The following is a 24777-nucleotide window of genomic DNA, read 5'->3' on the forward strand; positions in this document are numbered from 1 at the left end:
TGAAGGCACAACCACATGCCTGCAAGGAGATAAATTCTCATAAAATTTATGAAAGGGAAGAAAACCAGAAAGATAAGTTTAACAATTAAAACTTTGCTTCATATTACCTCATAAGGACCCAAATGAAGCATAACTACAATTTTCTTAATAATTTATGGTCCATACCTAATAAACTAAATTACTGCATTCAAAGTGGTTTTCGGTAATATCTCTATTGTACTGCTGTGCCATCTCGGGGAAGAAACTAATATGTATGGTTTGAAATCTAAAGTAGTTTATAAATAGGTTCTGAGCTTGTGGTTAGGTCTTCAGAAAAAAAGCTTAATATTTGAATCAAATTAACAGAATGCAATTTTAAATTTGACTGATTTCAGAAAGATTCTCTAGCTGGGTTTTATAATCAGGCGGTATCTTATTAGTATTTATACAGGACTTAACTGGCTGGTATTAGTTTGATGACTGAAATCTAAATCTACAAAGACATTAAGTAAATTTATGAGTTTAATCTTACTTATTAAATAATTTAGCTCTGAGAATATATATATTTTTTTCAAACTCAAACAAAACCCAGGAATATAACAGTAAAATTCATGGCAGCCAGGAGATCAGCACCCTTAAAGATCTGGAGAAAACCTCCATACCCATTCCCAATCTGCATTTTCGATAAGTTAGCAAAAAAACTTAACAATCATACTTCACATAATAAGGACTATAAAAAAGTGAAATGAGTCAAGTTTTACTATTTCTACCACATAATTTATTTTTCAATTTTTCTGAGTTCCTTGATAAAATAGCTGCAGCAATGAAGGGAAAAGCATTTCACTAACATACAAGTTCATCTGCATTACACTCTTTTTATGTAAAGCAACAATATAAGACACCTACGAAAAAATCCCAAAAAAAGGCAAAACAGTTTTATTCTGAGAAGACCTATTTCAACCTGACATTCATATGAATAAAATTGCTAACCCACATGCTACTCTTCAGCAAAGAACTAATATCCATATTTATCCCTAAGGCCTTCCACAGAAACACAGTAATTCATAGTTTTGTTTTAAAATTCAACTACTAAATCTGATTATATACACTGCCATTTTAAAACATTTCTTAAACAAAATAACAGCTTTAGGTCTCTCATATTGGGCTCAATTTGGGTAAAACTTTTTATGCTACCTTCTGGGCCTTCTCAGACAAAAAAAGGAATAGAAAAATCTTCAAGCTTCATAACAATAACACTTTATTCTCCAAGCCCAAGAGCAAGAAGCGTTTTATCTACTGTTCATCGTATCTTCTATACAATGAGTTTCTTCCCTACTGTGGTAATGTTATTCATTTTTTTTTCAAGAGGGGAAAGAGCACAGTAAACAAATACACTAATATCAGAATTTCTGCCCTATCTACATGATCAATAGCCTCTTTTCAGAAAAGGTATTTTTCTTCAAAAAGAGCATTAACAAGAGATCTCTGAGCACTACTATCTAAAACTGGACTCTATCATCTATAGGGTCTTATCAACATAGCCCAACAAGAAAAATGACAACTGACCACAAAGTTTAACCTGCTCTATACAGCTGAGTAAACTCTGAAGATTAGACTGTGATCCCCAATAATTTCTGGCTTCAGTGAGAAGAGCACTTTTCCATGGGTTGCAAAACAATCCAAAGTTCCACAGAGCATTTACCACAAAGGAACAACAAGAAGTGAACTGGCTTCACTCTTTCTCCTTGCTTTAGCTTGCTTCTAATGCTTTGATCACTCTTATTTCTCTGTTGCATAGACTTGAGTCCAGTATCCTACAAAAAATTATTGGTAAATACCACTCTGAAGTTAGAGATTGCCAAGGGATTTGTTCATCTGTTTTTTTTTTTCTCTGATCATTTCATATCATTTTCCTTGTCTTGTTTGAACAGTAACCTATTTATACGTAGGTCACTCCAAAAGCAATGCCTCCTATTTATTTCCATGGAAACTACAACAGATACAAAGAGAACAATAACAATATTTGAGAGAGCCATTTCTCAGCTACAAAACACTATTTTTCAGCAGTCACCATCATCAGCTGTGCATTCTCACTGGTGATGAACAAGAGCCTGCATACTGCACTCATCAAAATCTGCACCAACAGAGGTGACCCCACTGGCACTGTCACCACTGCTGAAACACACTACCCACAGCCTCACTGTGCTCACAGCCTCTGTTTGGTCTCCATAAACATTCAAGCAAGTATCAATGAATGTCAGTGGGTGCCTTTTTTTTTTTTTTTTTTTTACACAGGGAGGAATTCAATTCCACACCTCTGCTTCATAAGCACTTGCACTTCAGATGTCATTTTGTCAGACTGTCCCTGTGCCACAGCAACAAAATGCAATGGAACACTGGTGGGAAGGTTCAACCTCTACTGCCATACCACCAGCATCCACTTCTGATGTCACTGGTCAACACAATAAAGTTGGAGGCATCACTTTCAGAGCAGCCCTCATATCTAGTAACATGTTCTAAGACCCATGCAGCTAGGTTTTATTTATGTCACACAGTCACACTGCCCTCCATATAGCCATAATGGCTACTTTTTTCAAGACAGTCAGAAAAAACAACAGACAAGAAAATGCAGTAGCTCACCAACTGTACTCTGCTGGTGTCATCATAAATTGAATTCATAGAATAGTTTGGGTTGGAAGGGACCTTTAAGATCATCCAGTTCCAACTCCCTTGCTATAGACAGGGACACGTCCTTCTAGATCAAGTTGCTTAAAGCCCCATCCAGCCTGAACGAAGATTTATTCTGTTTTACATTCCAGCATTCCTGTCATTATAAAAAAGGCTCCCGACAGAGAGAATCATTATAGAATCTGTTTCTTGAGTTTAGTCTCCTCTGAAGGAAAAAAAAAAAAAAAAAGAGGGAAGAATGCGATACTAGGAAAGAAGGTCATTAATTACTGAGACATGCCAGGATGAGTATAGCCAAAATACAAGATATTTACGCACAAATGGAAAGATAGAATAGATATTTCAACATCTTTTCAACTCATCAGCGTAATCATGACTGAAAGAAAAACTCCCCTGTACATGCTACTTTCATGCTATACAACTTATAAGTTATATTTAGAAAAACAATTTGGGAAAAAAAATTAGTTTTTAGTGTGCTTCATATACTATTATCTTTTGCTGTCCCCTAGCGGCACTGCAACTAGTTTCACAAAACTGATCAAAGAATATTTTCAACTCTAGGTTTCACAGACAGGAAAGTTCCTTTCACAGGAAAGGCAGCATCAATTGCAATTAAGAATCAAAATAGAGTTTTGCAGATAATCACTACAAATATGTCTTATTTATTTAGAATTTTTGAAACTGAAACCCACAGGAAAATCCTTTGTGATATTTTTAAAAATAGACTTCACTAAGAGACCGTATGACAAAAATCAAGCCAAAAAATACTTTGGGGCTGTGATATTGTCAGCAGTTCAGAAACTCCGTTACTGAACTCGTTAAGACTTTAAAAATATACATTAAAATGCAGCTGGAAGAAATACCTTCAATTATTCCAATAGCAGCATACTTTTCAAGTTAAAAAAAATCAAAATCTAGATACGCCAATTCTACTGTGAAGTAAAAGCACTACTGGACAACATCCAGATTTTCTTGATCTTACTGTACCATAAATCAAAAAAGCTAAAGCTGCAACTTATGCTCTTCAGTAGAACGCAATGCAAGTGAAATGCTACTTACAGAACATGGTGGTCTTTTCCATTAAAAATATATATATATACATCAATCTTCATCTTTCATTTTAGATATTGCTTTGTAATATTGCCAAAAAAACAGATGTGGGAACACATCCACAAGCGTTAGTCAAATGTTTTTCAACCCCATACTGAAAATAATTTCTATCTCGACTTTCATATTTACTTCAGTATCATAAAATAATTTGATTTCGTAAGTAAACAGTGTTTTGCACCCCAATTTTAATTACAGCTTAACACAGACTCCTAATTAGCTGAGATATTTAATTAAGCTTTCATTCCGTGCAATTATACAGTCTCGTAACCCATGAAAATTTGTAATTAAATCTAACCTCATTAATGAGGACAACTAAACTACAGTTCACTTTTATCACATTTCTAGAAAAAAAAAAATAACAGCTTCTCTCATCCTAACTATTGAAAACAAGTGAAGTTTCCTACTCAGTATTCAGAGTTTACCAAGAAACACATTCTCAACTATCCATGTCCAAAATTGCACTATTTACTTTGCACACAGTATTTACCTAAAGCTAGTAGAAACCTCCCATACCTTATCTTACATTGTTTATTTCAGATTCATCCAGTGATCTTTACAGCGTGTTTCCAGGAATGCTTTACTTCAAGGACAGAGAGCCTAACATTTGTCCAAAACGAAAGCTCAGTGCAGGGCAGAACCTTCCCTGATCTTTGCACAAGATTATGAGACAGAAAATACCTGTAAAACTTCCCCTACAGAAGGAATTTGCTTTCAGTATTAGACTCAATTCTGCCAGTTCAAATAACTCGCCCAGATGTACACACAATTTAGGTAAGGTCAGGCTACCCTTAGAGTTGCAAGAATAAGGACCCAGTCAGTGGTACTTCACTGAAAGCCTTGAGGAAATTGGGTGGTCATTTGTCTTTACATAGGAGCTCCTGCCTTCTAAACTACTGATAATGATTTTTGGCACCTCAAAAGAATGGGAAAAGGTATAAGGGTTGTCACTTTGGGGATGCGTTAAGGCATGGATGTAGTTCAAAACGATCTCAAAATGCCTTTTATAAGCTTCCAATTAAACAGTGCAAAATGCATTGTTTTCCTTTCCACTATGACGTTATGCCATAAAGACAGAATTACAAGCCTTCATTGGAAGCCACACAGAATTTAAACAAAACAAACAAAAAACACCACTTCACAGACCTCTAAGGCTATGGGTTTTTTCCCCCCTAAGTTGAGACCCATGAGATTAGCTATATTTTTATCTAATTATACCTAACATTCACTGCTTCTGCTCACAAACGACATTTTTCCAAGAGCATTTAAAAATTCATTGTTCCCCTCTACAACAAAAAGTAGGTAGGAAAATACAGCACACAAGAAGTAGTAGGGCAGAAAAGTTACCAATTAGATTAAAAAGCATTGGCTAAAAATTCCAGGTTCTAGAAGAGTTCTGGAAGTACAAAATTTAAAGTAACCTGATCCAGAAACCCAGATTTTGTAGTGCTGACTACTAAATCCTATTCTCGGAAACTGTTCCGTCACTATGTTTGACTTCCACTTACACTGCAACACAAATGATAAAAGCCTACTAGAAAAAATTAAATTATGTACAACACATAATGCCAGGTCTGGCATGTCATCCTTCAGACAATTTAGTAAAGTTTTTAATCTACTGAATTAAGCAGTAATAACTTCACTTTCTCTTAAAAACATACTTCAGAGACCAAGGACCAGGCTCTCACAAGCGTATTTGGATAAGTCCCTTTCTTCAGAAGGACTCAGCCACAAATATTTCAACTAAGACTAGCCCTATGAATAGAATTCTTACCAACGACTTAGAAAATTAAAGATTTAACCAGTAGATAACATTGTTTAATTCCTTCCTCCCCAAATTAAAATAAGGAAAAAATACTACCATTCTTATGAAGCGCTTGCAATGACACAAAGAAAATGCACACGCACTTGTAAGCCATATTTATCTATACGCAGCTTTGGCAAAACAAGCATTTCCATTCACAAATGTGCTCAACTCAGCCAGTGAGGTAATCCTGCCAAGTACAAAAGAAGACTTCCACTTCCTCACTCTTCCCTGATGAGATTGAACAACTAGACATGGTCTTTCGTTCTGCTGTAAGGAGTCTCTCACTAAGAAAAGACTAAGTTAGACCATTATTTCCAGGTAATCAAAAGTGTCTTTTGGCGATAACAGCCCTTGTCCTCTTTCCAATTTGTGTCCTGATTTTTTAAGTGAGTGTGCAGCCAGGCAATTATCTGTCCTGATAGCTATCTAATTTTAAACATTAAAATATTAATGAGAAGTGAATATGAACCTGGCCGTTCTTCCCACTCGATGGATGTACGTGTTTGCATCTTCTGGACAATCAAACTGAATGACCCAGTTCACCGCTGGAAAATCTGCAAAGAAAAAAGATGCCAAAATTTAAGCTCACTTGACTCAAAACCCTCCTAATCAAGGGCAACAATGTTTTGGAGCATTAATTTCTGTAGGAACCATCGTTTAGACCAATTTATAGACACTGAGTGCAACCTCTGAATTAAAAATAAAATAAATTGCTTGTATTAGCATATCATAAACAGTCATCCTCTTCATCAAAGAAAGCTAAAATTAATAGTGTCTTCATTTTCCAAATTATGACAGTGCACTGAATGGAACATAATTTCACACTTGACAAGAGCAGACAAGCTTTGTGTCACACAGATGATAAAACACCACTACAGTTAATAAACAACAAGATCCGACCCACTTTTCACCTACGCTCTTGGGGGCTGAAGTTCACTGTGGTGACACAGCACCACTTCAGCTATCCACATACAGAAATATCACACGCTCTCAGCAACAATGAACGGGTGACCAAGCCTGCCAAAGGAGTCACCACTCTCGGTGAATTACAGTATTTATGAGCGCTTTCCAACTGCTGCACTTAATCCAGAAGCAGCATGCTTTGCACTGTAGTAACTAATTAGTGTTACTCCCTGACTAAGTCTGTAGTTATGCCATAGGGCAGTTATATGTAATCTCTAATCCTAACCAACCATACCCACATCAGCTCCTCACTAGTAAGGTGTCAGCAGCGTAGAAGGTATGATAAGCCACTTGCACTTCTTTTTCCTATTTTTTGAGCACCTTCCTCTTGTAACTTACTGACAAAATCTTGCATTTTGGACAATGACTTTCCTATCTGAAAGAAGAATTAGTCAACTCCTAAAAATGGTCTCATGTCATACTTCAAATCAGCCAAGTACAAAAAAAATGTCCAAATATCTATGAAATATACAAAGAAAGAAATCATAATTCAACAGGTAATGACCAAAGGAAAGAAACTCAAGCTAAAACAGACCCTATAAAACCTTCCTCTTTGTCATCTGTTATTCTGCCTCTTTAAGAATATAGCACTATAGTGCTACTCATAGTTCAAGTATTAAAATTTCTTCCAGTTTCCTTCTCCACAAACTGGTAGGTTAGTAATTTTCCGTATACTTTGGAGTAACCCACAGGATACAGGCGTATCAGAAATACTTAAAGCTGCTGAAATCTTGCCTTAAGGCATGTAGTAAGCCAGTATATCACTGTTTCCATTTTCTCTCATTCTGGATATTTGTCACGCAACATGGCTGCAAAAACTAGATCGCCCTCCGGCTGGGAAAACTATATTGTCTACAGACTAGGGGAAAAAAATAGCTTCTACTGACTATTTTATTAATAAACATCATAATAAGACTAGTGACAGTTTAGGTCTTTCTGAGACAAAAACAAAAACTACGAGCAAATGAAGCTGGCATCTCCAGCAAAGAAACAGCAGAACTATTACAGAAGCATATGTTTAGGCTCCCAAGCAAACTACAGGTTCCTTTCTTACAAATCAGGCGGTCATCAGAGCATACTGTCACTGATATAGTCTTAATGGTATAAAATAACTTTGTGAATAATGACCACTTTTGTCGGTACATACCCAAGCCACGTGCTGCAATATCCGTAGCAAAAAGAACTGCTGCCTTCTTCCGAACAAAACAAGTGTAGACTTCCATTCTCTTCATCTGCTGCTGTTTGCCATGCAGTGCCAGTACAGGAAGACCAGGTTGGAGCTTACAAAACACTCTGAACAGATACTGGACCTATTCAACAAATTAGGGGAAAAACAAACAGATTTAACTTTGCACAGTAAAAACAATATCCAACAAATCACAATAGACTTAGCACTTTGAGTAAAAAACACTTTTCTCCACATCAGAGATAAGACATTCAATTCTGAAACTCTGTCATGCACTCAGGTGCAATAATAGGAAATGAACTGTTGTAAAGGTCTTGTATTCCTGCTGATGGCATTTCCCAATAGAAGTGGTAGTATGTAGCAGCAATAATGATGTAGAACACAACTAGTGATGCCGTACGCAAGGGACCAAAGTATCAAACATCCATCTGAAGTGCTGCTTTTAGACATCGCTGGAGGAATAGTGTCTTCTGATGGACTGAACACAGCTTGTGTGGTCCACTTCATGCTTCAACAGCTTCTCCTAGACAGTGTGTACTGTTTTATACAGCATTACTTTACAATAGACATACCTAATAATTTTAAAGATAGTTAAAGAAACTGTTCAGTAACACTTGTACAGAAGTTCTCTAAGTTGCAGTTAAGCCTACAACTTCACTGCACTCAGTAGCCAACGGTACAAAAAATACTGTAACCTGTTGCACAAGTAGCGAACAGGTAGTGAATATTTACTTTGCAATTGTATTTGGAAAATACACAGTAAAATATTAGATAAATGCAGAAGTTATATGAAAACCTTTGCCATAGAACCACATACCAATAACTTCAATGGAATGGTTCTAGGACAGTGCTACAAGTAGACATCTGAAGGATTATTTCCTAGATAACCAGAATAAAAATGTTTAGCACAAGTCTTATGGGGAGCAGCTGAGGAAACTGGGATTGTTCAGTCTGGAGAAGAGGAGGCTCAGGGGTGACCTTATCCCTCTCTACAATTGCCTGAAAGAAGATTGTGTCAACCCTCACTTCGCCCTCTTCACCAGCATAGCTAGCGATAGGACAAGAGGGAATGGCCTCAGGTTGTGCCAGGGAAGGTTCAGGTTGGACATTAGAAAAAATTTCTTCTGTGAAAAAGTGGTCAGGTGCTGGAATGGGCTGCCCAGGGAGACAGAGGAGTCACTGTCCCTAGAGACATTCAAGAAAAGATTAGATGTTGTACTGAGGGACATGGTTTAGTGGAGAAATGGTGGTGGTGTGAAGAAGGCTGGACTGGATGATCTTGGAGGTCTTTTCCAACCTTGGTGATTCTGTGATTCTTTCCTGTGCTATTTCACAATTAAACTTTCTTATACAGTCACCTTTAAAATCTTTGAATGAGAGCAGATGCAACTATTAAACTCTGTAACCCAGAATGCTACAGAGAAAAAGAAAAATAAAATGAAATAGCCATACCTCTTTACAGCTTGCAAAAAACACAATGCTCTTCTTTTTCAAGTGACTTCTCAGGAAAGAGTATAACACATTTATTTTGTGCTGAAGCTCACAAACGATATAGTTCTGATCCAAAGTTGCTGGAGTACTTAAAAATATTAGAAGAAAAAAATTAGGAACCACAGTAATCTTAACATTAAAGTGAAGCAGAAAAGAGAGAAAATACAGGCATATATAACCTACAGAGCTGCTTGTCTTTCCTTTTAAATCAAGAGTGTTTGACAAGTATCGATAAAAAGGAAAAAAAAAAAAAAGTCAGGCAGAAAAGTTGTCCCGCTTTGAGAAACAAGCCTTTGGCAGATCAACTAGAAAGCTACTGTCAGAAGATGAATCAATCTCCTGAGTAAATGTCAGGGGAGAGAAGAAGGGCAGGAGGCAACTTTTGGCATTACTTCTAAATTCATCTACTAGCAGCACAACCAACTCCTTCCACGTCTAAGCAGCGACATTCAAATTGCCTTGACTTAAAATGCAATTTTGTTATTAGTGCTATTAAAGCATCATTTGTGCTTCAGGCAATGTCAAAGCACAGTCTAAACTTGCAGGCAAAAAAAAAAAAAGCACTGATGTATTTTTACTGATTACACCCTGACACATAAAGTGACTTTGTAAAGAACTGACTTGTCATCTTAAGTCACCTTGCAGTTACTTGCAAAATAACTTTTTTAAAAAGGCATCTTTGCCCTAGAAATACATCTAAATGCTCATCTTACAGACCCTCTGCTTCTCCCTAGACAGACCAAGGGTATTTAAATTTACTTTATTGTATTTAAGGTGCCACTTAGAAGAATGAAATTACAAGATGCTCCTCCAGTTTATATTCCACTATTCAATTTGAGTTACATCACAGTATTTTTGCCTTGTACATCTTTCAGGGGAAACTGTCTGTATAACACAACAATGTACTATGTACTAAGGCCATGAACACTAAAACAAATGAAAGTTTCCTTCTTTTTATTCAGTTTATTATCTAACCGGATTTCTCCCAGTATTTCAACAACTCAGATGTACTTCAAAATAGACCTCACAAAAAATACAATTTGTGAAACAGACAGTCCTCAAACTGAAGACTCCTTACTAAGCTTCTACAATCTCTTCTGACAGACGGAGAGTAACCACATTTCTCTCCAGCAGTCGCGTTTATTTAATATACTCACTGGAAGGAAAAGAAAATACTATCTAAGGCATCAGCAGTGCAATACAGAGAATCTAGTCAAGTAGTTAATTAAAACACTGCCTCGGGATTCAACCTCTTTCTGCTGCTCATTTTGCCAGCGATTTCTCATTTGCTCTTGGGTAAGCCATTTTTATCAGTGTGCTTCACCTTTCTCCACCTTCATTTTATGTATGGAAACATTTACATACTCCTTAAGACAGGAGAAAAAAAGTCATACATGTTCATAAGCCTTTTGGCACTGAGAGGATAAGATTTTGCTTTTCTATGGACTTTAAGCAGCATTCTTCCTTTTTTTCCGTCCTTTCAAAATCTATTTGCCAAAAACAAAAAGAACGTGCACTTTTTTCATCTAGAGCCAAACTGCACAGCGTGCCAAGTTTATCTGGGATGTGCACAGGGCTGCAGTCTTGACTGTGCACAGCAAACTCAGCACCTCTGTAAGCAACAGGTCTTGACGCACACAGACACATGCTAGATGCTTTCTGCTGGGCACTAATACCGCGTATGCAAACAAGACTGTCATTCTGCACATTCCCAATAGACTAGCATTTTCTTGGAACGTCAGATTCATTAATGACATACAGAAGAACCATATTCCTTTGACAAATCTGGTGCTCCTGCACAGTCAGTATGCACACGCATACAGGAAGGAAGCCAAAGAACACAACAAGTAGCAATTCAGAAGTGACACCTGCCATGGCCATGACACCACTCCATCCAGGACGTAGCCCACTCTGGAGCTTATTCCCAAGGAAAATAAATTTGCAGCCAGAAAAGGTGCCTGAGGAGCCACAAGTGTGGGTTCAGTCTCCCCATAGCAAATCAGTCAGAACTCGTAACTTCTGTCCTGAAACGCCCCGCTTTCAGGATGGCACGCAGCAAGGTCTGACACTGATGGAAGAAGGATGAATGACTTCAGATTCAGGAAAGTGACAGTCAGGGAAGCAGTTAAGTAGGATCACTATCTGTTGAACCTTCCCACAAAATATATAAATTATCAACATACCTGAATTTGGCTTTCTCATGAACCCAAACATATTCTGGATCTTTTAAGCTCAACCGTGCAAGATCCTTCACTGATTTTGTTTGCGTTGCAGAAAAAAGCAAGGTCTGGCGTTGCTTAGGCAAATTTTCTATGATCGCGTTCATTGTATCAGCAAAACCCATGTCAAGAATTCTGTCAGCTTCATCAAGAACTGAATTGAGAAATAGATTTGAGAAAGCCTGTTTTTACCTTTCCTTTTGTTATTAAAGACTTTAAATCCATAAAGCACAAAAATCCATGCCTACTTAAACTGCAGAGATTAGTTACCATACATGACAGGATTTGCTTTAGATATTCGCATACTCCATAAAATAGGTTTAAAAAGCTGCACTGTAAGTCATAGCATTTTGCATAACCTGCGCACTACAGCCCTCCATCTCACATGCTGAAGCATAGGAAGATACGTATTTAAAAAAAAAAAGTTCAGCAATTTGCAGACAGCCTGTAAATTACAAACTCCCCACCCTATTGATAAAACAAAAGCATGGAATATAAAACAGTACTGTACTGTTCAAGTACCATTCAAGACAGAGCAAAATGGGCTCTGCTGCAACTAAGCTCAATTTGCCATTGAGTCATAGGGAATAAACAGAGTAGCAGAGAAACAAAACTTGAAGAAAAGTGCCTACATTTAATGCAAATTTGGTCTAACTGCCATGAACAGCACTGAGTATAGCAAGCTTGATTTTGCAATTTATCAGTTTCATTAGCTTGTTAATTGCTTCCAAGTCCCTCAAGCTATGCTAAAGATTATGCACAGTTCTCAGAGGTGAACAAACTCTCCCATTAAGCTGAAATTTGTATTCAGGTAAAAAGGAGCATTAATCTGGCTTAACATTCAAAAAGAAATGTATGTTTTCTAGAACCAGCCCAAAATACATACACTGTAATGAATATTTCATATAGTTAATTATTGTATCAGGCAAAACAAGAGAGCTAGGGGCAGAAAGCAAAGGCCATCTTATTGCCAAAACACACCTAAAGGGTAATACAAGATACCACATGTGGGTTTTGGGCTTCTTACTTAACTCACCTACTTGTTCTTTTCATTCTAAGGAATGCAACCTCTTAGCAACTGCTTTGAGAGTAAGCACATAAGAGAAAATAGTTTTGTTGTTTTCCATTTTAATTTGTGCATGTGCAAACGTCAATGCCCTTTCATCTACATACAAAAATCAGAATGAACTTTTTAACCAAGGAAGCGCCCCTCATAATTATGAACTACTACAAAATATTTCTAAGTTTTGTGAAGTACTAAAAAACTTACTCAACATTTGCAGATCAGATGCATAGAAGTAAGAGGTTTCATCCATGTGCTGTAGAAGCCGTCCTGGAGTGCAAATGAGCATATTTATGTGGTGGATTCTCTCAGACTCTTCTTTCAGATCCTGAAAGTAAGTTAAACTATCTGAGCTCTGGTTGTTCATGCTAGAAGCGCAGTGGCAGAGATCTCAGCCCAGCTCAACCTACTGATAGTTTCTGGAAAGAATCAACTTCTTCCCCTTTTTACACATACAATACATTTTATCACACTAGTGGCTTGTGCAAATGTTTTTCAAAGATATCTGATTTAATAGGACAGGAAGGGCTGGCAGAAAGATCGACCCAGTCACATAACCAGTAAAGATGGTAAATATACGAGAGCTTTAAAAGACACAGTACACAGACAGGAAAACTAGCATGTCTCTATTGGGTTCCTATTAACTACTTTCTTCCATGACACTTGTTTTCCAGTGTTTCCTTCCTAAACTAGCCTTTATCACAGCACTTTTTTGTGCTCCCTCACAGCAGGCTCCAACAGAGAACAAACCTTTCCTCCAATGATAAGGCCAGCTGAGAAGTCATGATTCTTTCCCACTTTACGCAGAACCTTAAAAGTCTGAAATGCCAGTTCCCGGGTGGGCGATATTATCAGAACTCCCAATCCATCCGCTGAAGTCCACTGAAGGCGGTATAGGAGCTCCAAAGCCTGAGAAAAAAAAAAAAACAAAACATTCTCATTATAAAAACCTCAGAAGAAGAAAACAAAAAGTGTCATAGAAAAAGATGAAGCGTTGCTAATTCAAATAATGACAAAACATCTGCGTGCATTTCACATGGTTCAATAATACATGAATTCTGATGGTACTGATACTTGTTGAGTAAATGTTCCTCAGTACCAATCTACAACAGACAGTAATGGGTGGCAAATCTTAAACATTTCACTGCACAATTAAACTTCTTCTGCTAGATTCCAGAAACTAAGCGTTAATCATTTACCAGAAAATAGAAATTAAATGTACAAACATACAAGAAATTTCCCTGGTCATAATGGTCTATGAAAACTCAAAAGTGCTACTAGAAGGAAGACAATTAGTGTGATGTTAATTTTGGTTTTAGACTTACAGTAGTACCATACACACACGGTGCACATGGAGCATTCTACCCAGTGCTATCACATACCTCAGTCCAGGATTGTTTCCCCTCTTACGAATTCACAGTCATAGCTAATCTTAACACAAAGACTTCACAGATATAAGTACCTGGAGCATTTTTGAAATATTAAAGGTTGTTAAGCACCCTCTTACCACATTTTTCTACTCTTTATCTGTCCAGATACTCCCTTATCTTTTGGCTCCCCTAAAACTATTTTAAAATTAGGTTTGTAAAAATTACTTCTGCTCCTAGATTTCTGCAATCTCACTTCTATTTCATTTCTCAGACTCACAAGACTATCTTTCAAAGCCAACTACATTGTTTCCTATTCTTTAGTAATAAAAGTAATCAGCATAAAGAATAAATCTTCTCAGCTTCAGGACTATTCAGAATACTACTGTTATCACAGTCACTGACAGAACAGGCTCCAAAGTAATTTCATGTTGCAAAAATGCCAAGTAACGTTTAAATCAAAAAACCACCATAATCAAAGCCACATTTCATTTTCCCTTCCTCCAATCACAAGATGCATTTTGTATGCATTTATACGTACACTTTAAAGAAACAAACTAACTTCTCTATCATATTTTCAATTTGAAGAAATTAAATGCAGCATGTGATGTTTTGAGTAAAACAGCCAAACATCCCATTCCCAGTGGGGGGTTTTACTGTTTTCTTGCTTGGACCTAGAAGTCATTTCTGAGAAGTCCAAAAAACACAGTCAAGAAGAGGAAGTCTACAATCTCTGCTGAGCTTCAGTTTGTCATGTAAGGCCCAAATCTTAAAATTTTAGTTGTATGAAAACCACACATCAAAAAAAAGTCTAATCCATACTTCTAATCCATACACGTAGTTTTCAGAAGAATCTGACAATCGGAGTTGCACAAGGAAAACGTATTCCTGAAAGAAAAACAAAGCTCTTCCTAATTCACACAGGGCCTACTGATACAAGGATCAAAATGAAATTTCTAGGCATCAGAATATTCCTAAGGACAAAGATATTCTTCTTCTAGAACCTCGAGCAGCTTCCTTACATTAGTCTGCCTTGGCTACCTAAGAACGTTTAGATCACTTGAGTTACAACGTTTCTCCCAGGATCATTAACCTTAAGTATTTAACATCCTCTTATTCCCAGGTAACTTCCTAGGTTTAAGTGCAAATGATGTCAGTTACTTACCGGGACAATAAAAGCCAAGGTTTTTCCCGATCCAGTCTTTGCAGCTCCGAGTACATCTTTACCTTGTAAGGCCAAACCTATGGTTTGCCTCTGTATCTCAGTTACCATGCGATACTGAGCTTCCTGCAGTCCTAGTATTTGGGGTGTGGGAAGGGAATGGAAGAGAAAGAAGAGAGGAAAAAAAAAAAATTTTGTCTTGCCCAGAGCTATATTTTTCCATTTAGAAAACACTGTATATGGAAATACTCAATTAAAAGTTTAAGGTAAAAATTTATTCATATGGAAATAAGTCATGCATACACTTGTAATATAACTACTTTCCAAAGGACATTTTTACACTCACCTTTTAGGGTTTTCTTTGATAACGGAAAATCTGAAAATCTTTGAATTTCATCTGCATTTATCTGAAACAAAATAAGTTTGATCAGTGTTAAAATTAATCAGAATAGAGAAATTTAACAGCAACTTAAAATGCTGTTTCAGTAAGTATGTAATAGTTTAGTATGACCTAATCCAAGATAGCTGGTCACAATCTATACTAGCTTAACCTACAGCAAACCACTTTTCTAACAACCTGTTTAGTGAGCAATAATACATACTTCAACAACACATGTGAACAGTGCCATTTAAAGCTCATATCATCATGAAATCACAATCGTCTGAGACTGGGAGGGGCCTTGGAGTCTCTGGTGCAGCCTCCTCCTCACAACAGGCTCAAAATCTGAGGTCAGCCCAGGCTGCTCAGGGCTTCACTAAGAAGTGCCTCTTTATACCCACACTGAGCTTCTGCTTCCACTTGATATCTGTTTTCTCTTGTCCTTACATGATGCACTATCTCCCTGATGATGTCCCCACAGGCACCAGGACATCCTGTAACATCCCCCCAAATCCATCTGCACTCCAGGCTGAACAAGCCCAGCTCCCTCAGCCTCTCCTCACATGGAAAGTACTCCAGCTCTCACTATTTTGGTGGCCCTCCAGTGCATTGATGCCTTCTCCTGGTGAGAATGAGGTCCAGTACAGCATATCTCCTCATTGGCTCCTCAGTCACTTGGAGAAGGAAGTTACACCTTCTGGAACACTTACGTCCCACTGTGCTGTCCCTGCTATAAGGATGGGCATCTCTATGCCACTGTTGCACATCTGGTGCTCTCAGCAAGGAATCACGAAGGAGACACCACGCTAATCTTCTACATAAAGCTACTGGCCTAGCAGATGAGGGGAGAGCAGTGGATACTGTTTACCTGAACATCAGGACACTGTTTGGTGTCCAGATACCTACTAATTTACTACTCTGTATACATCCACCTGAGCATACCTGAGAGATGTTAACTCTACACACACCAACACCCAAGAGTATGTGTTTGATCACACTAGTTGGCTGAATGATTTATAAAAATGTTGAGAAGTAAAGATCTTAAGGAAAATGTAATGCTTTCAAGCCTGCTCTAGTCAACAGCAGATCAAAAGAAGCAGACAGTTTCTGCTGGCAAAGTTCATAACAATCGATAGCAGTAAGGAAGAAAAAAAGCAGAGAACTCGGGGAGAAATAAATAAAGAGACTACTGTAGCTATAAAGCCTGAGCAGATGAGCAGTGAGGTGGATCACACAGCTCTGAGTCCACGCTGACTAGCAGCCACAAACTGAGATTTCCAAACATCAATCTCTGTGCTTACACAACTCGTGCATTTCTAATGGCTATCGTTTAACGGATTGCTGAGCAGAAACCTCCCGGTAAAAGAGCCAAGCAAAATGGTCCTCAGATGTCTTTGACAACTTATGATAGCAATTCTTACAGAAAGCCTTAAATGAAGAGTTACTGAGCTGTCAAATCATGCTTATATGCACTTGAAGCACCAAGCACTCCGCCAGCCCTGTCTGTTATAAAAATAGTGCACAGTACTTCTTATGAGCACCTATACCTGCTTAAAGCATCACAGCACTACTCTTTTCAGCTGAGTTCCTGCTACTAACAAGTAATTTAATGCATGAATTTAGTCTTGAGATAAAAGGCAGTAATCCCTCTACTAAAACCCCTTTTTGACTCAGCTCTTGCAAAACAGATTTCAAACTTCCATTGTGTCCTAGAAGAGCAATCCAACTTATACCAAATTTTCAAAGACAAATTATTTTTTATAAAAACTACTTGTGCTCTAAGCAGCACAGACCTTAAGCTAGTACATCTCTGGGCAAGGGGGAAAACTCCTGTCTGAAATCACTGTAAGAGAGTCTAACTTTCACAAACTGGAATTTTGGACCGATACTTCCCAAATTCCAAGCTATCAATGGAAGACATTGTATCGCATCCAATACTGCATGTTGTGCCCATTCCCAGTCTTATTACTTTGCATGCTAAAGGATCACAACTCACTGAAATAAAACAGAACCTCTGTACATCAATCAAGAGACTGTCCATGTCAGAAAACAGTATGCCCACAGGAGAAAAAACCATTTCACTAACATCAAAGCAATCCATTATGTGCAAATAAAGGAATAAATTTTAATAGGTTTCAACACACAAAACAGACTACCCTAACAATGCAAAACTGTTTAAATAATTAGAGGCTGCTTGAAGGATTTCAGTGTATGCTTTAATGCTGGGTCGTCTAGAATTAAAAGGAACTGACATATTAATCACAGCAGACACAAATATTATTCTGCTTTTCTACACTGAACTCCTCTAAAGTTCTTTCAAAGACTTGAAAGAATGAGAGTAAGTGAGAAAAGTATTAGAAGAGCATGCACAGGAATGGCCGTATCACAAAGCTTCCCAATTCATTTCCTGGCCCTACTACCTTTCATGAACACAAGATTATCTGCTGAAGTATCTTAAAAGTCCAAAGAGGCTGGCTCGTCATTAAATCAAATCAGGATGGTAGAAGTAAGAGGGATGGCTGCTAAAGAAGCGGATCTGCTGATAGTCTCTTCCATAACTGCATGCACCAGTAGAAGACAATAACAATTTCTGCCTCTCAGCTTTTTTCCCTGTCAGAAGTTATTACCTGCTTTAATCTGCTGGAAATGTGCTCACGTGTGCTCCCTCTGATCTGTTCCAGATGAGAAGAGCCCGCTCATTTCAAACACTTCAGATGGCAGTCTGATCTAACCTAATTTGACAAAGCAGACTAGAAAGAGTTCACACAACCATTTCCCAGTGCATTAATTAGGCTGTTAGTGCTTTTCATTAGCACAACTGAACAGAGAAGACAATATCTATCAACAGCTTTATCCAGTCAGGCAACATATTCACTGGCTCGACCAATAACAGATAATCTAAAAGCATATCACAAAGAATGGTCCCAAGACTGGGACACACTGAGACTTCCATGTTTTTTGTCTATGCTGCCAGATATTCTCCACTACATTACAACAATGGGAAGAAGAAGAATAAAATGTTTATGTTCCGTGTTTCCAGTAGGTTTAGTTTTGCTTAATTTTGTCTTGTATTATTGATTGCAGTGGTTCTCAAGCTGAAAGCTAATAATAATAGTGAGGAGGAGGTGGGTGGTCTTGTGCCCAGCAGCAGTGCTACTCCTACTCCACGCCACATCTAAGAGCATCTTAAGGCAAGTGAAAGACCTAATCCACCCACAATTGAAGTGCCAAGGACCAGTGCTCTGTGAAAAGTGAAGCTTCCTGAAGAGCTTTCTGATTCCCATCCCTAAGTAGGGATCTGTCTTCTGCAGAACTCAGCGGAGACCCCTAGAGATCAAAGCACATGGCCCCTTCCTCAAAATCTCCACCCTGACTGTAACCACGTCTAGGGAATTAGGGAAAGAATGCACATGATCAAGTGAAAAAACCTTTCAGGTAGAAGAAAAGGAGATACGGACTGAAGACAAGAAGATAAGCAGTCATCTACCTGTATGCTCATGGACAGGTGACTCCTGGAGCAATAAACCAGCAAAAACTTCACTAAGCTGAGTCCATGAGTCCCCAGAACAATCCTAACACAAACATACATTTACCCTGTCTTCATTCCAATGAATAAATGCCTGACCACTACCAGCCCTTCTTCAGTTTCTACAAATGCACACCAAGACAACCTGCTGCTGCCTAGCGCTTGCCTCTGCTCCCCTAGGCTCCAAGAAGAGATGCAGCAACTACACATGTCCCCGAAGTGGATGCACAAGGAGATATGCACATGGTGACAGAGAGAGGCATCCATATGTATACATATAACCACATGCATGGCAAATTGACACAAACGTGTGTGGAATTAATTGACGGAAGTGACTACAAGGCCATTATAAAGAAGTTTATGTAGAATGACTGAAAATTAAACTCAAGTATCAAATGCATAATACATATCTCCAGTGAAAATGACTGCCTTTAAATATTATGCAAAAATATTCAAACCTAGGAGCAGAGGAGCAGACTACTGTAGAAAAACAGAACAGGGACTTCTCTAACTAAAAGGATTGCAGATCTGCCACAATCAAGATATACAACTCTAAAATTTATGTGGATGAGAAAGGAATACCATCCTCACTATGGAAAGCATGGTGGAGTTGGGGTACAACACATTTTCATCAGCTCGCTCTTGGTGCTTGTTAGTTTTAAAACAATATTCTGCTTACATAGATCTCTAAGCAATAGTCACACTCTGCTGTCTGCCCTGGATGCATTCCTTTAAGGTATAGCAGTATGACAAACAGCAAAGCATCATTCCCGGTAAGAAATAACATAATAGGGATGTGGTAGCAATTTAATGCATGCATACAACTTATATGTAGCAAACTGTATATGGAGACCTGTATTCTCTATGTGTGTGGAGCAACAAGAGGCAAAGGCTGCATCAGGCTGAGGAGATGGCAGCTTTCCATAGCAAATCATCTAACAAAAGATTTCAGTCACTCCATCTACGTGACTAAATGACTGAATCTTTTAATTCAAACGTTCTTGCTATCTCCTTCTAAACTATTGGATTTTTTTCATTACAATCACCTTCCATAAATCCAGAGCACCTAAGGGCAAATGACAGTTGAATGGAGGTCGCATTTCTCCATTCAGACTCACAGATGAAGAGGCTGTAACCCACTCCATCCGCCAGCACTCCAGCACCTCCTCCAGTTGGTGATTCTGGTCATCCTGCTCCTGCCTCTCAATACGCCTATGGCATATGCACGTATCTTCAGCACAGAGGATCACAGTACTACTGAAGCTCCCGTACACACTAGCTCAAATTAAAAAATGATTTAAAAAAAAGCTATAAGGTGAACTGAACCACTTTATCTATGAGATCGATAGCAATTGGCTGCCTGGTGTATTAAATGACCAGTAATGCATCTCTAACACGAGAGACTGAGAAGAAAGAATGTCTAAATATCACTGTAGCCTAATTTGAATGCTACATTATCAGTAAAATGCAAATCACTATCATATGTAGAAACTATTAAGTCCTGACAATACACTGTTAATTTCACACTATACATCTACTCTTATATGTGGTTGAAATACAAAAAAAAAAAAGTAAGAAAGCAACCTATCATAGAAATACTGCAATCAGGTTTATGAACAATAATTCAAGTGCACAGGGGCGCAGGCAGAGTTCACAACTTTCTGTGCACTGCCTGTGTCCAGTTGCTTTAACCCCATTTCTCTCTCACTCACAGGGACACACCTTGCAGAGACCATGCAGAGCCACAGCTGTCCAAGCCCAGGTGACAACAAGTCCAACACTACTGTGACTGCGGGAAGGTTTGCCATTCCACAGCGAAGGACACATGCCTACCAGTGGTCACCCCCCTCAGAAGAAATACAAGCCTCTGCTAATTCAAGCAGTGTGCTTTCAGTCAGCAGGTAAGACTTCCATCTCTACGGCCGAAGCAAGTAGAGACTCAGAATGTGTTAATCATTTCTGTAGGTATCGTTTTTACTTTTCATCACCAAAACATCATGAGGCAGAAACAAGCAGCCCATTTCTTCCCAAGGAATAATCTGATTCAAAATAGTAACTTTTTCAAGCTTTCAAACCAGTAAAACCAATGACAATGTGAAACTCCGCACTATCACCTTGCTGAATCTTAACCAAAGGAGGTATCATGACCTCTTCATGGTAGCTGACATATTTCTCCCATACCTGCTCTCATTACTTTCTACTCAGTCAAACTATAACCAACAAAGCATCTCTCAGTCAGCACTGCTGAGTGCCGCATAATCGAGTACAACTGTCACATTCCTCCCCAGTGGTGGCTGCAAATTCATAGAATGGCTTGGGTTGGAAGAGACCTCAAGGATCATCAAGTTCCAACCCCCCTGCCACAGGACAACCAGCAACCGCTGGATCAAGTACTAGATCAGATTGCCCAGGGCCACATCCAACCTGGTCTTAAACACCTCCAGGGACAGGGCGTCCACAGCCTCTCTGGGCAATCCATTCCAGCACCTCACCACACTCTCAGAAAAGAACTTCCCCCTGACATCTAATGTAAATCTCCCTTCCTTTAGTTTAAAACTGTTCCCCCATCTACCCACGCAAAAAGTTGATTTCCCACCCATTCATAAACTCCCTTTAAATACTGGAAGGCTGCAACAGGCACTCCCTGCATCCTTCTCTTTTCCAGGTTGAACAAATCCAGTTCCTTCAGCCGATCTTCATAGGGAAGGTGCTCCAGCCCTCGAATCATCTTCGTGGCACTCCTCTGGACCCTGTCCAGCAGCTCTACATCTTTCCCATGTTGAGGGCCCCAGATTTGGATGCAGTACTTCAGACAGGGCTTCACTAGGGCAGAGTGGAGGGGGAAAATCACCCTTCTCACCCTGCTGGCCACCCCTCTTCTAATGGAACCCAGGATATCATTGGCCTTACGGACTGCAAGTGACCTTCCAACCAATTCCTTATCCACCAAACTCAGCAAAAGTTGGCAGGATATGTGCTCAGCATGCATTGTTGCCCTAAGTCATTAATCCTAACTACAGTTCTGCTTGCTGGTATAGTATGGCTTAAATTTCTCTGTGAGATGGCAATCTTTTAAGAGAATTTCTGTGGCAATAACAACACCACTGACTTTGGCTCAAAAACTGAACAATATGTTTCCCGACTTGATGCTAATTAATGTCATCTTCTACACCAATCATAGAACCTCCTGAGCTGGGAGGGACCCACAAGGACCACCAAGTCCACCCCAAAGACCACCCTGGCTCCACGCAGCACCACCCAAAATCCAAACTCGATGACTGAGAGCGCTGTCCAAATGCTCCCTGAGCTCCAGCAGCTCGGGGCCATGCCCACTACCCTAGACAGCCTGTTCCATGCCCACCGCCCTCTGATGGAGGCCCTTTCCTTAACGCTTACCTGCCCCTCCCCTGACACAGCTCCATGCTGTTCCCTCGGGCCCTGTCACTGTCACAGAGAGCAGAGCTCAGCGCTGCCCCTCCGCTCCCTGTGAGGAGCTGCAGCCTCCATGAGGCCTCCCCTCAGCCTGCTCTGGGCTGAGCATATCCAGGGTCCTCAGCTGCTCCTCACATCCCTTGCCCCCCAGACCCTTCCCCATGTTTGTAGCCCTCCTTTAGAAACTAATAGCTTTATGCCCTTCTTATATTGCGGGCCCAAACCCGCACCCAGTGCTGAAGATGAGGCCACACAGCACAGAGCAAAGGGACCAACCCCTCCCCCCGCCCGGTGACAGCACTGGGCCTGGGGCACCCCAGGGTCTGGCTGGCTCTTTTGGCTGACTGGGCACACTGCTGACTCACATTCAACTTTCTGTGGCCCAGAACTTCCAAATCCCTTTTCACAGGGCTGTTCCCAGTCTCCTATCACCCAGCCTTTCATCTCCATAGATCCAGGGCTGCCCCGTCCCAGGTGCAGGATAAGGCACTAGCTCTGGTTAAACTTCATGCTGTTGGTGGCTACCCAGCCCTCCAGTTTGCCAAGACCTCTCCTCAAGGCTATTTCAGCTTCAAGGGAGTCAACAGCTCATCCCAATTTAGTACAATCCTCAAACACAGTACACCTTCAAGTTCCGCATCCAGATGAAAACACTAAAGAGAACTGGCCCTGAACTGGAGCCCCATGGAGCCCCACTAGCAAATGACTGCCAGCTTTATATAATCACATTTACTCTAACGTTTGCACCCATTCCTTTAGCCAACTTTTCACCCATTTCATTATGTTTTTACCCAGCTGTATGCTGGACATTTTGTCTAGAAATATACTGTTAGAAGTAGTATCTTTTTTGAAATCCAAAAAGATAACACCAACAAGCTTCCCTTGGTCAACTAGGTGGGTAACCTTATAATAAAAGGAGATTAAGTTCATCCAGCACGACTTTCTCCTCATGAACCCCTGCTGGCTGTGACCAACGACATTATGGTGTTTTAGGTGCTTTTCCAGTAACTCCCAGAACGTGCGATGTTTGCCTGCACAACGTAACCTAGGGGGACAGATGTGCCCAGCTCCACCAGGCGGACACTGCTGCCTGGTCACCGGGACACGTGGCTCACAGCCACCGCCACTCCACCTGCCTCAGCCTCCTCTTCCTCACCCACTCCCAGCACTCAGCTCCCGTACCCCTCTTCGCTACCAACGCCCTCGCAAAAGCCCCGGCACTGCAGCCACCACCCCCGCCTGCAGGAAGGCACAGAGGTGCCTCACGGAAGCGAAGCCCTCCTGTCTGCACCGCGCAGTGCCACACACCAACTTGTTGCCGCCAGCGGCTACGGAAAGCTCCCACTCCCTGGCGACGAGGGTGCTCCTCCTCGCTCCTCCCCCCCCCACAGACCTCGCTCCCGGCCCCACTGTACCTGCGGGTAGCGCTGCACCAGGCGCCCGATGCCCTCCCGCTCCACCTGCCACTCGGGCCGCTCCCGCTCCTTGCGCTGCAGCCGCAGCCGCCTGGTGCGCCGGCTGTATTTCTTCTTCCAGCGCTCGAAGCTGCGCACCGCCTCCAGCGCCGCCGGCTCGCCGCCGCCATCCCCGCCGCTGCCGCCCGCGCGACCCATGTTCCCCGCAGCCCCGCGTGGGACGCTCACAGCCGCCCGGGGCGGGGCTCGTCGCCGGTAGAGTGCGTCACGGCTGCGCCGCTGGGGGAGGGCCCGGCACGGCGTGGCACGGCGCGGCCGCTGGGGGCGCTGCGCGGAGGCCTGGGCGTCCCGCTTTCAGTGTGGGGGTTCCCGGCCGCTGGTCAGCTGGGGCTGGTGCGGTGTGTGTGCATGGGGCCCGCAGGGCTCGCTGACTCCAACCCCTGGCTCCACACAGCACCACCCCAAATCCAAACCCGATGTCTGAGAACTCTGTCCAAACGCTCCCTGAGCTCCGGCAGCTCGGGGCCGTGCCCACTGCCCTGGGCAGCCTGATCCATGCCCTGGTCCAGGCCCTTTCCCTAACCCCCTCAGCCTGCTCTGCTCTGGGCTGAGCAAACCAGGGGACCTCCACTGCTCCTCACACACCTTGCCCTCCAGACCCTTTTATATCCCTTCTGTACTGTGGCACTGAAAACTGCACCCAGTACTGGAGGTGAGGCCACGCCAGAGCAGCATAGAGCAGCACAACCCCTTCCCTCGCCCAGCTGGCCATGCCATGCTTGATGCACCCCAGGGCACAGTTGGTCTTTCCAGCTATGTGGGCACAATGCTGACTCGTGTTCAACTTGCTGCTGCCCAAGACCCCCAAATCCCTTTCAGCATGGCTGCTCTCCAGCATCTCATCCCCAGTCTGTATGCATAGCCAGGGTAACATGATGTGCCTTGGTTTAAGATGCTGGATTTAAGCTCCATTTGGAGTGTGTTTTAACCCTT

General features: G+C 40.9%; 1 protein-coding gene across 1 annotated transcript in view; it reads right to left on the reverse strand.

The window, feature by feature from the left end:
* Positions 1-24033, reverse strand: part of DDX10 (DEAD-box helicase 10) — a 172771-nt gene extending 148738 nt beyond the window's left edge. Inside the window, exons 1-9 of the mRNA XM_021380233.1 lie at positions 23785-24033; positions 15379-15439; positions 15036-15166; positions 13254-13412; positions 12711-12831; positions 11405-11594; positions 9183-9309; positions 7692-7854; positions 6051-6135 (exon numbers count right to left, since the gene is read on the reverse strand). Of these exons, the coding sequence (XP_021235908.1) occupies positions 6051-6135; positions 7692-7854; positions 9183-9309; positions 11405-11594; positions 12711-12831; positions 13254-13412; positions 15036-15166; positions 15379-15439; positions 23785-23982 (1235 nt within the window). The 5' untranslated portion in view covers positions 23983-24033. The remainder of the gene's footprint in view (positions 1-6050; positions 6136-7691; positions 7855-9182; positions 9310-11404; positions 11595-12710; positions 12832-13253; positions 13413-15035; positions 15167-15378; positions 15440-23784) is intronic.

Source organism: Numida meleagris, chromosome 1 (assembly GCF_002078875.1).
Source record: "Numida meleagris isolate 19003 breed g44 Domestic line chromosome 1, NumMel1.0, whole genome shotgun sequence".
Taxonomy (NCBI): Eukaryota; Metazoa; Chordata; class Aves; order Galliformes; family Numididae; genus Numida; species Numida meleagris.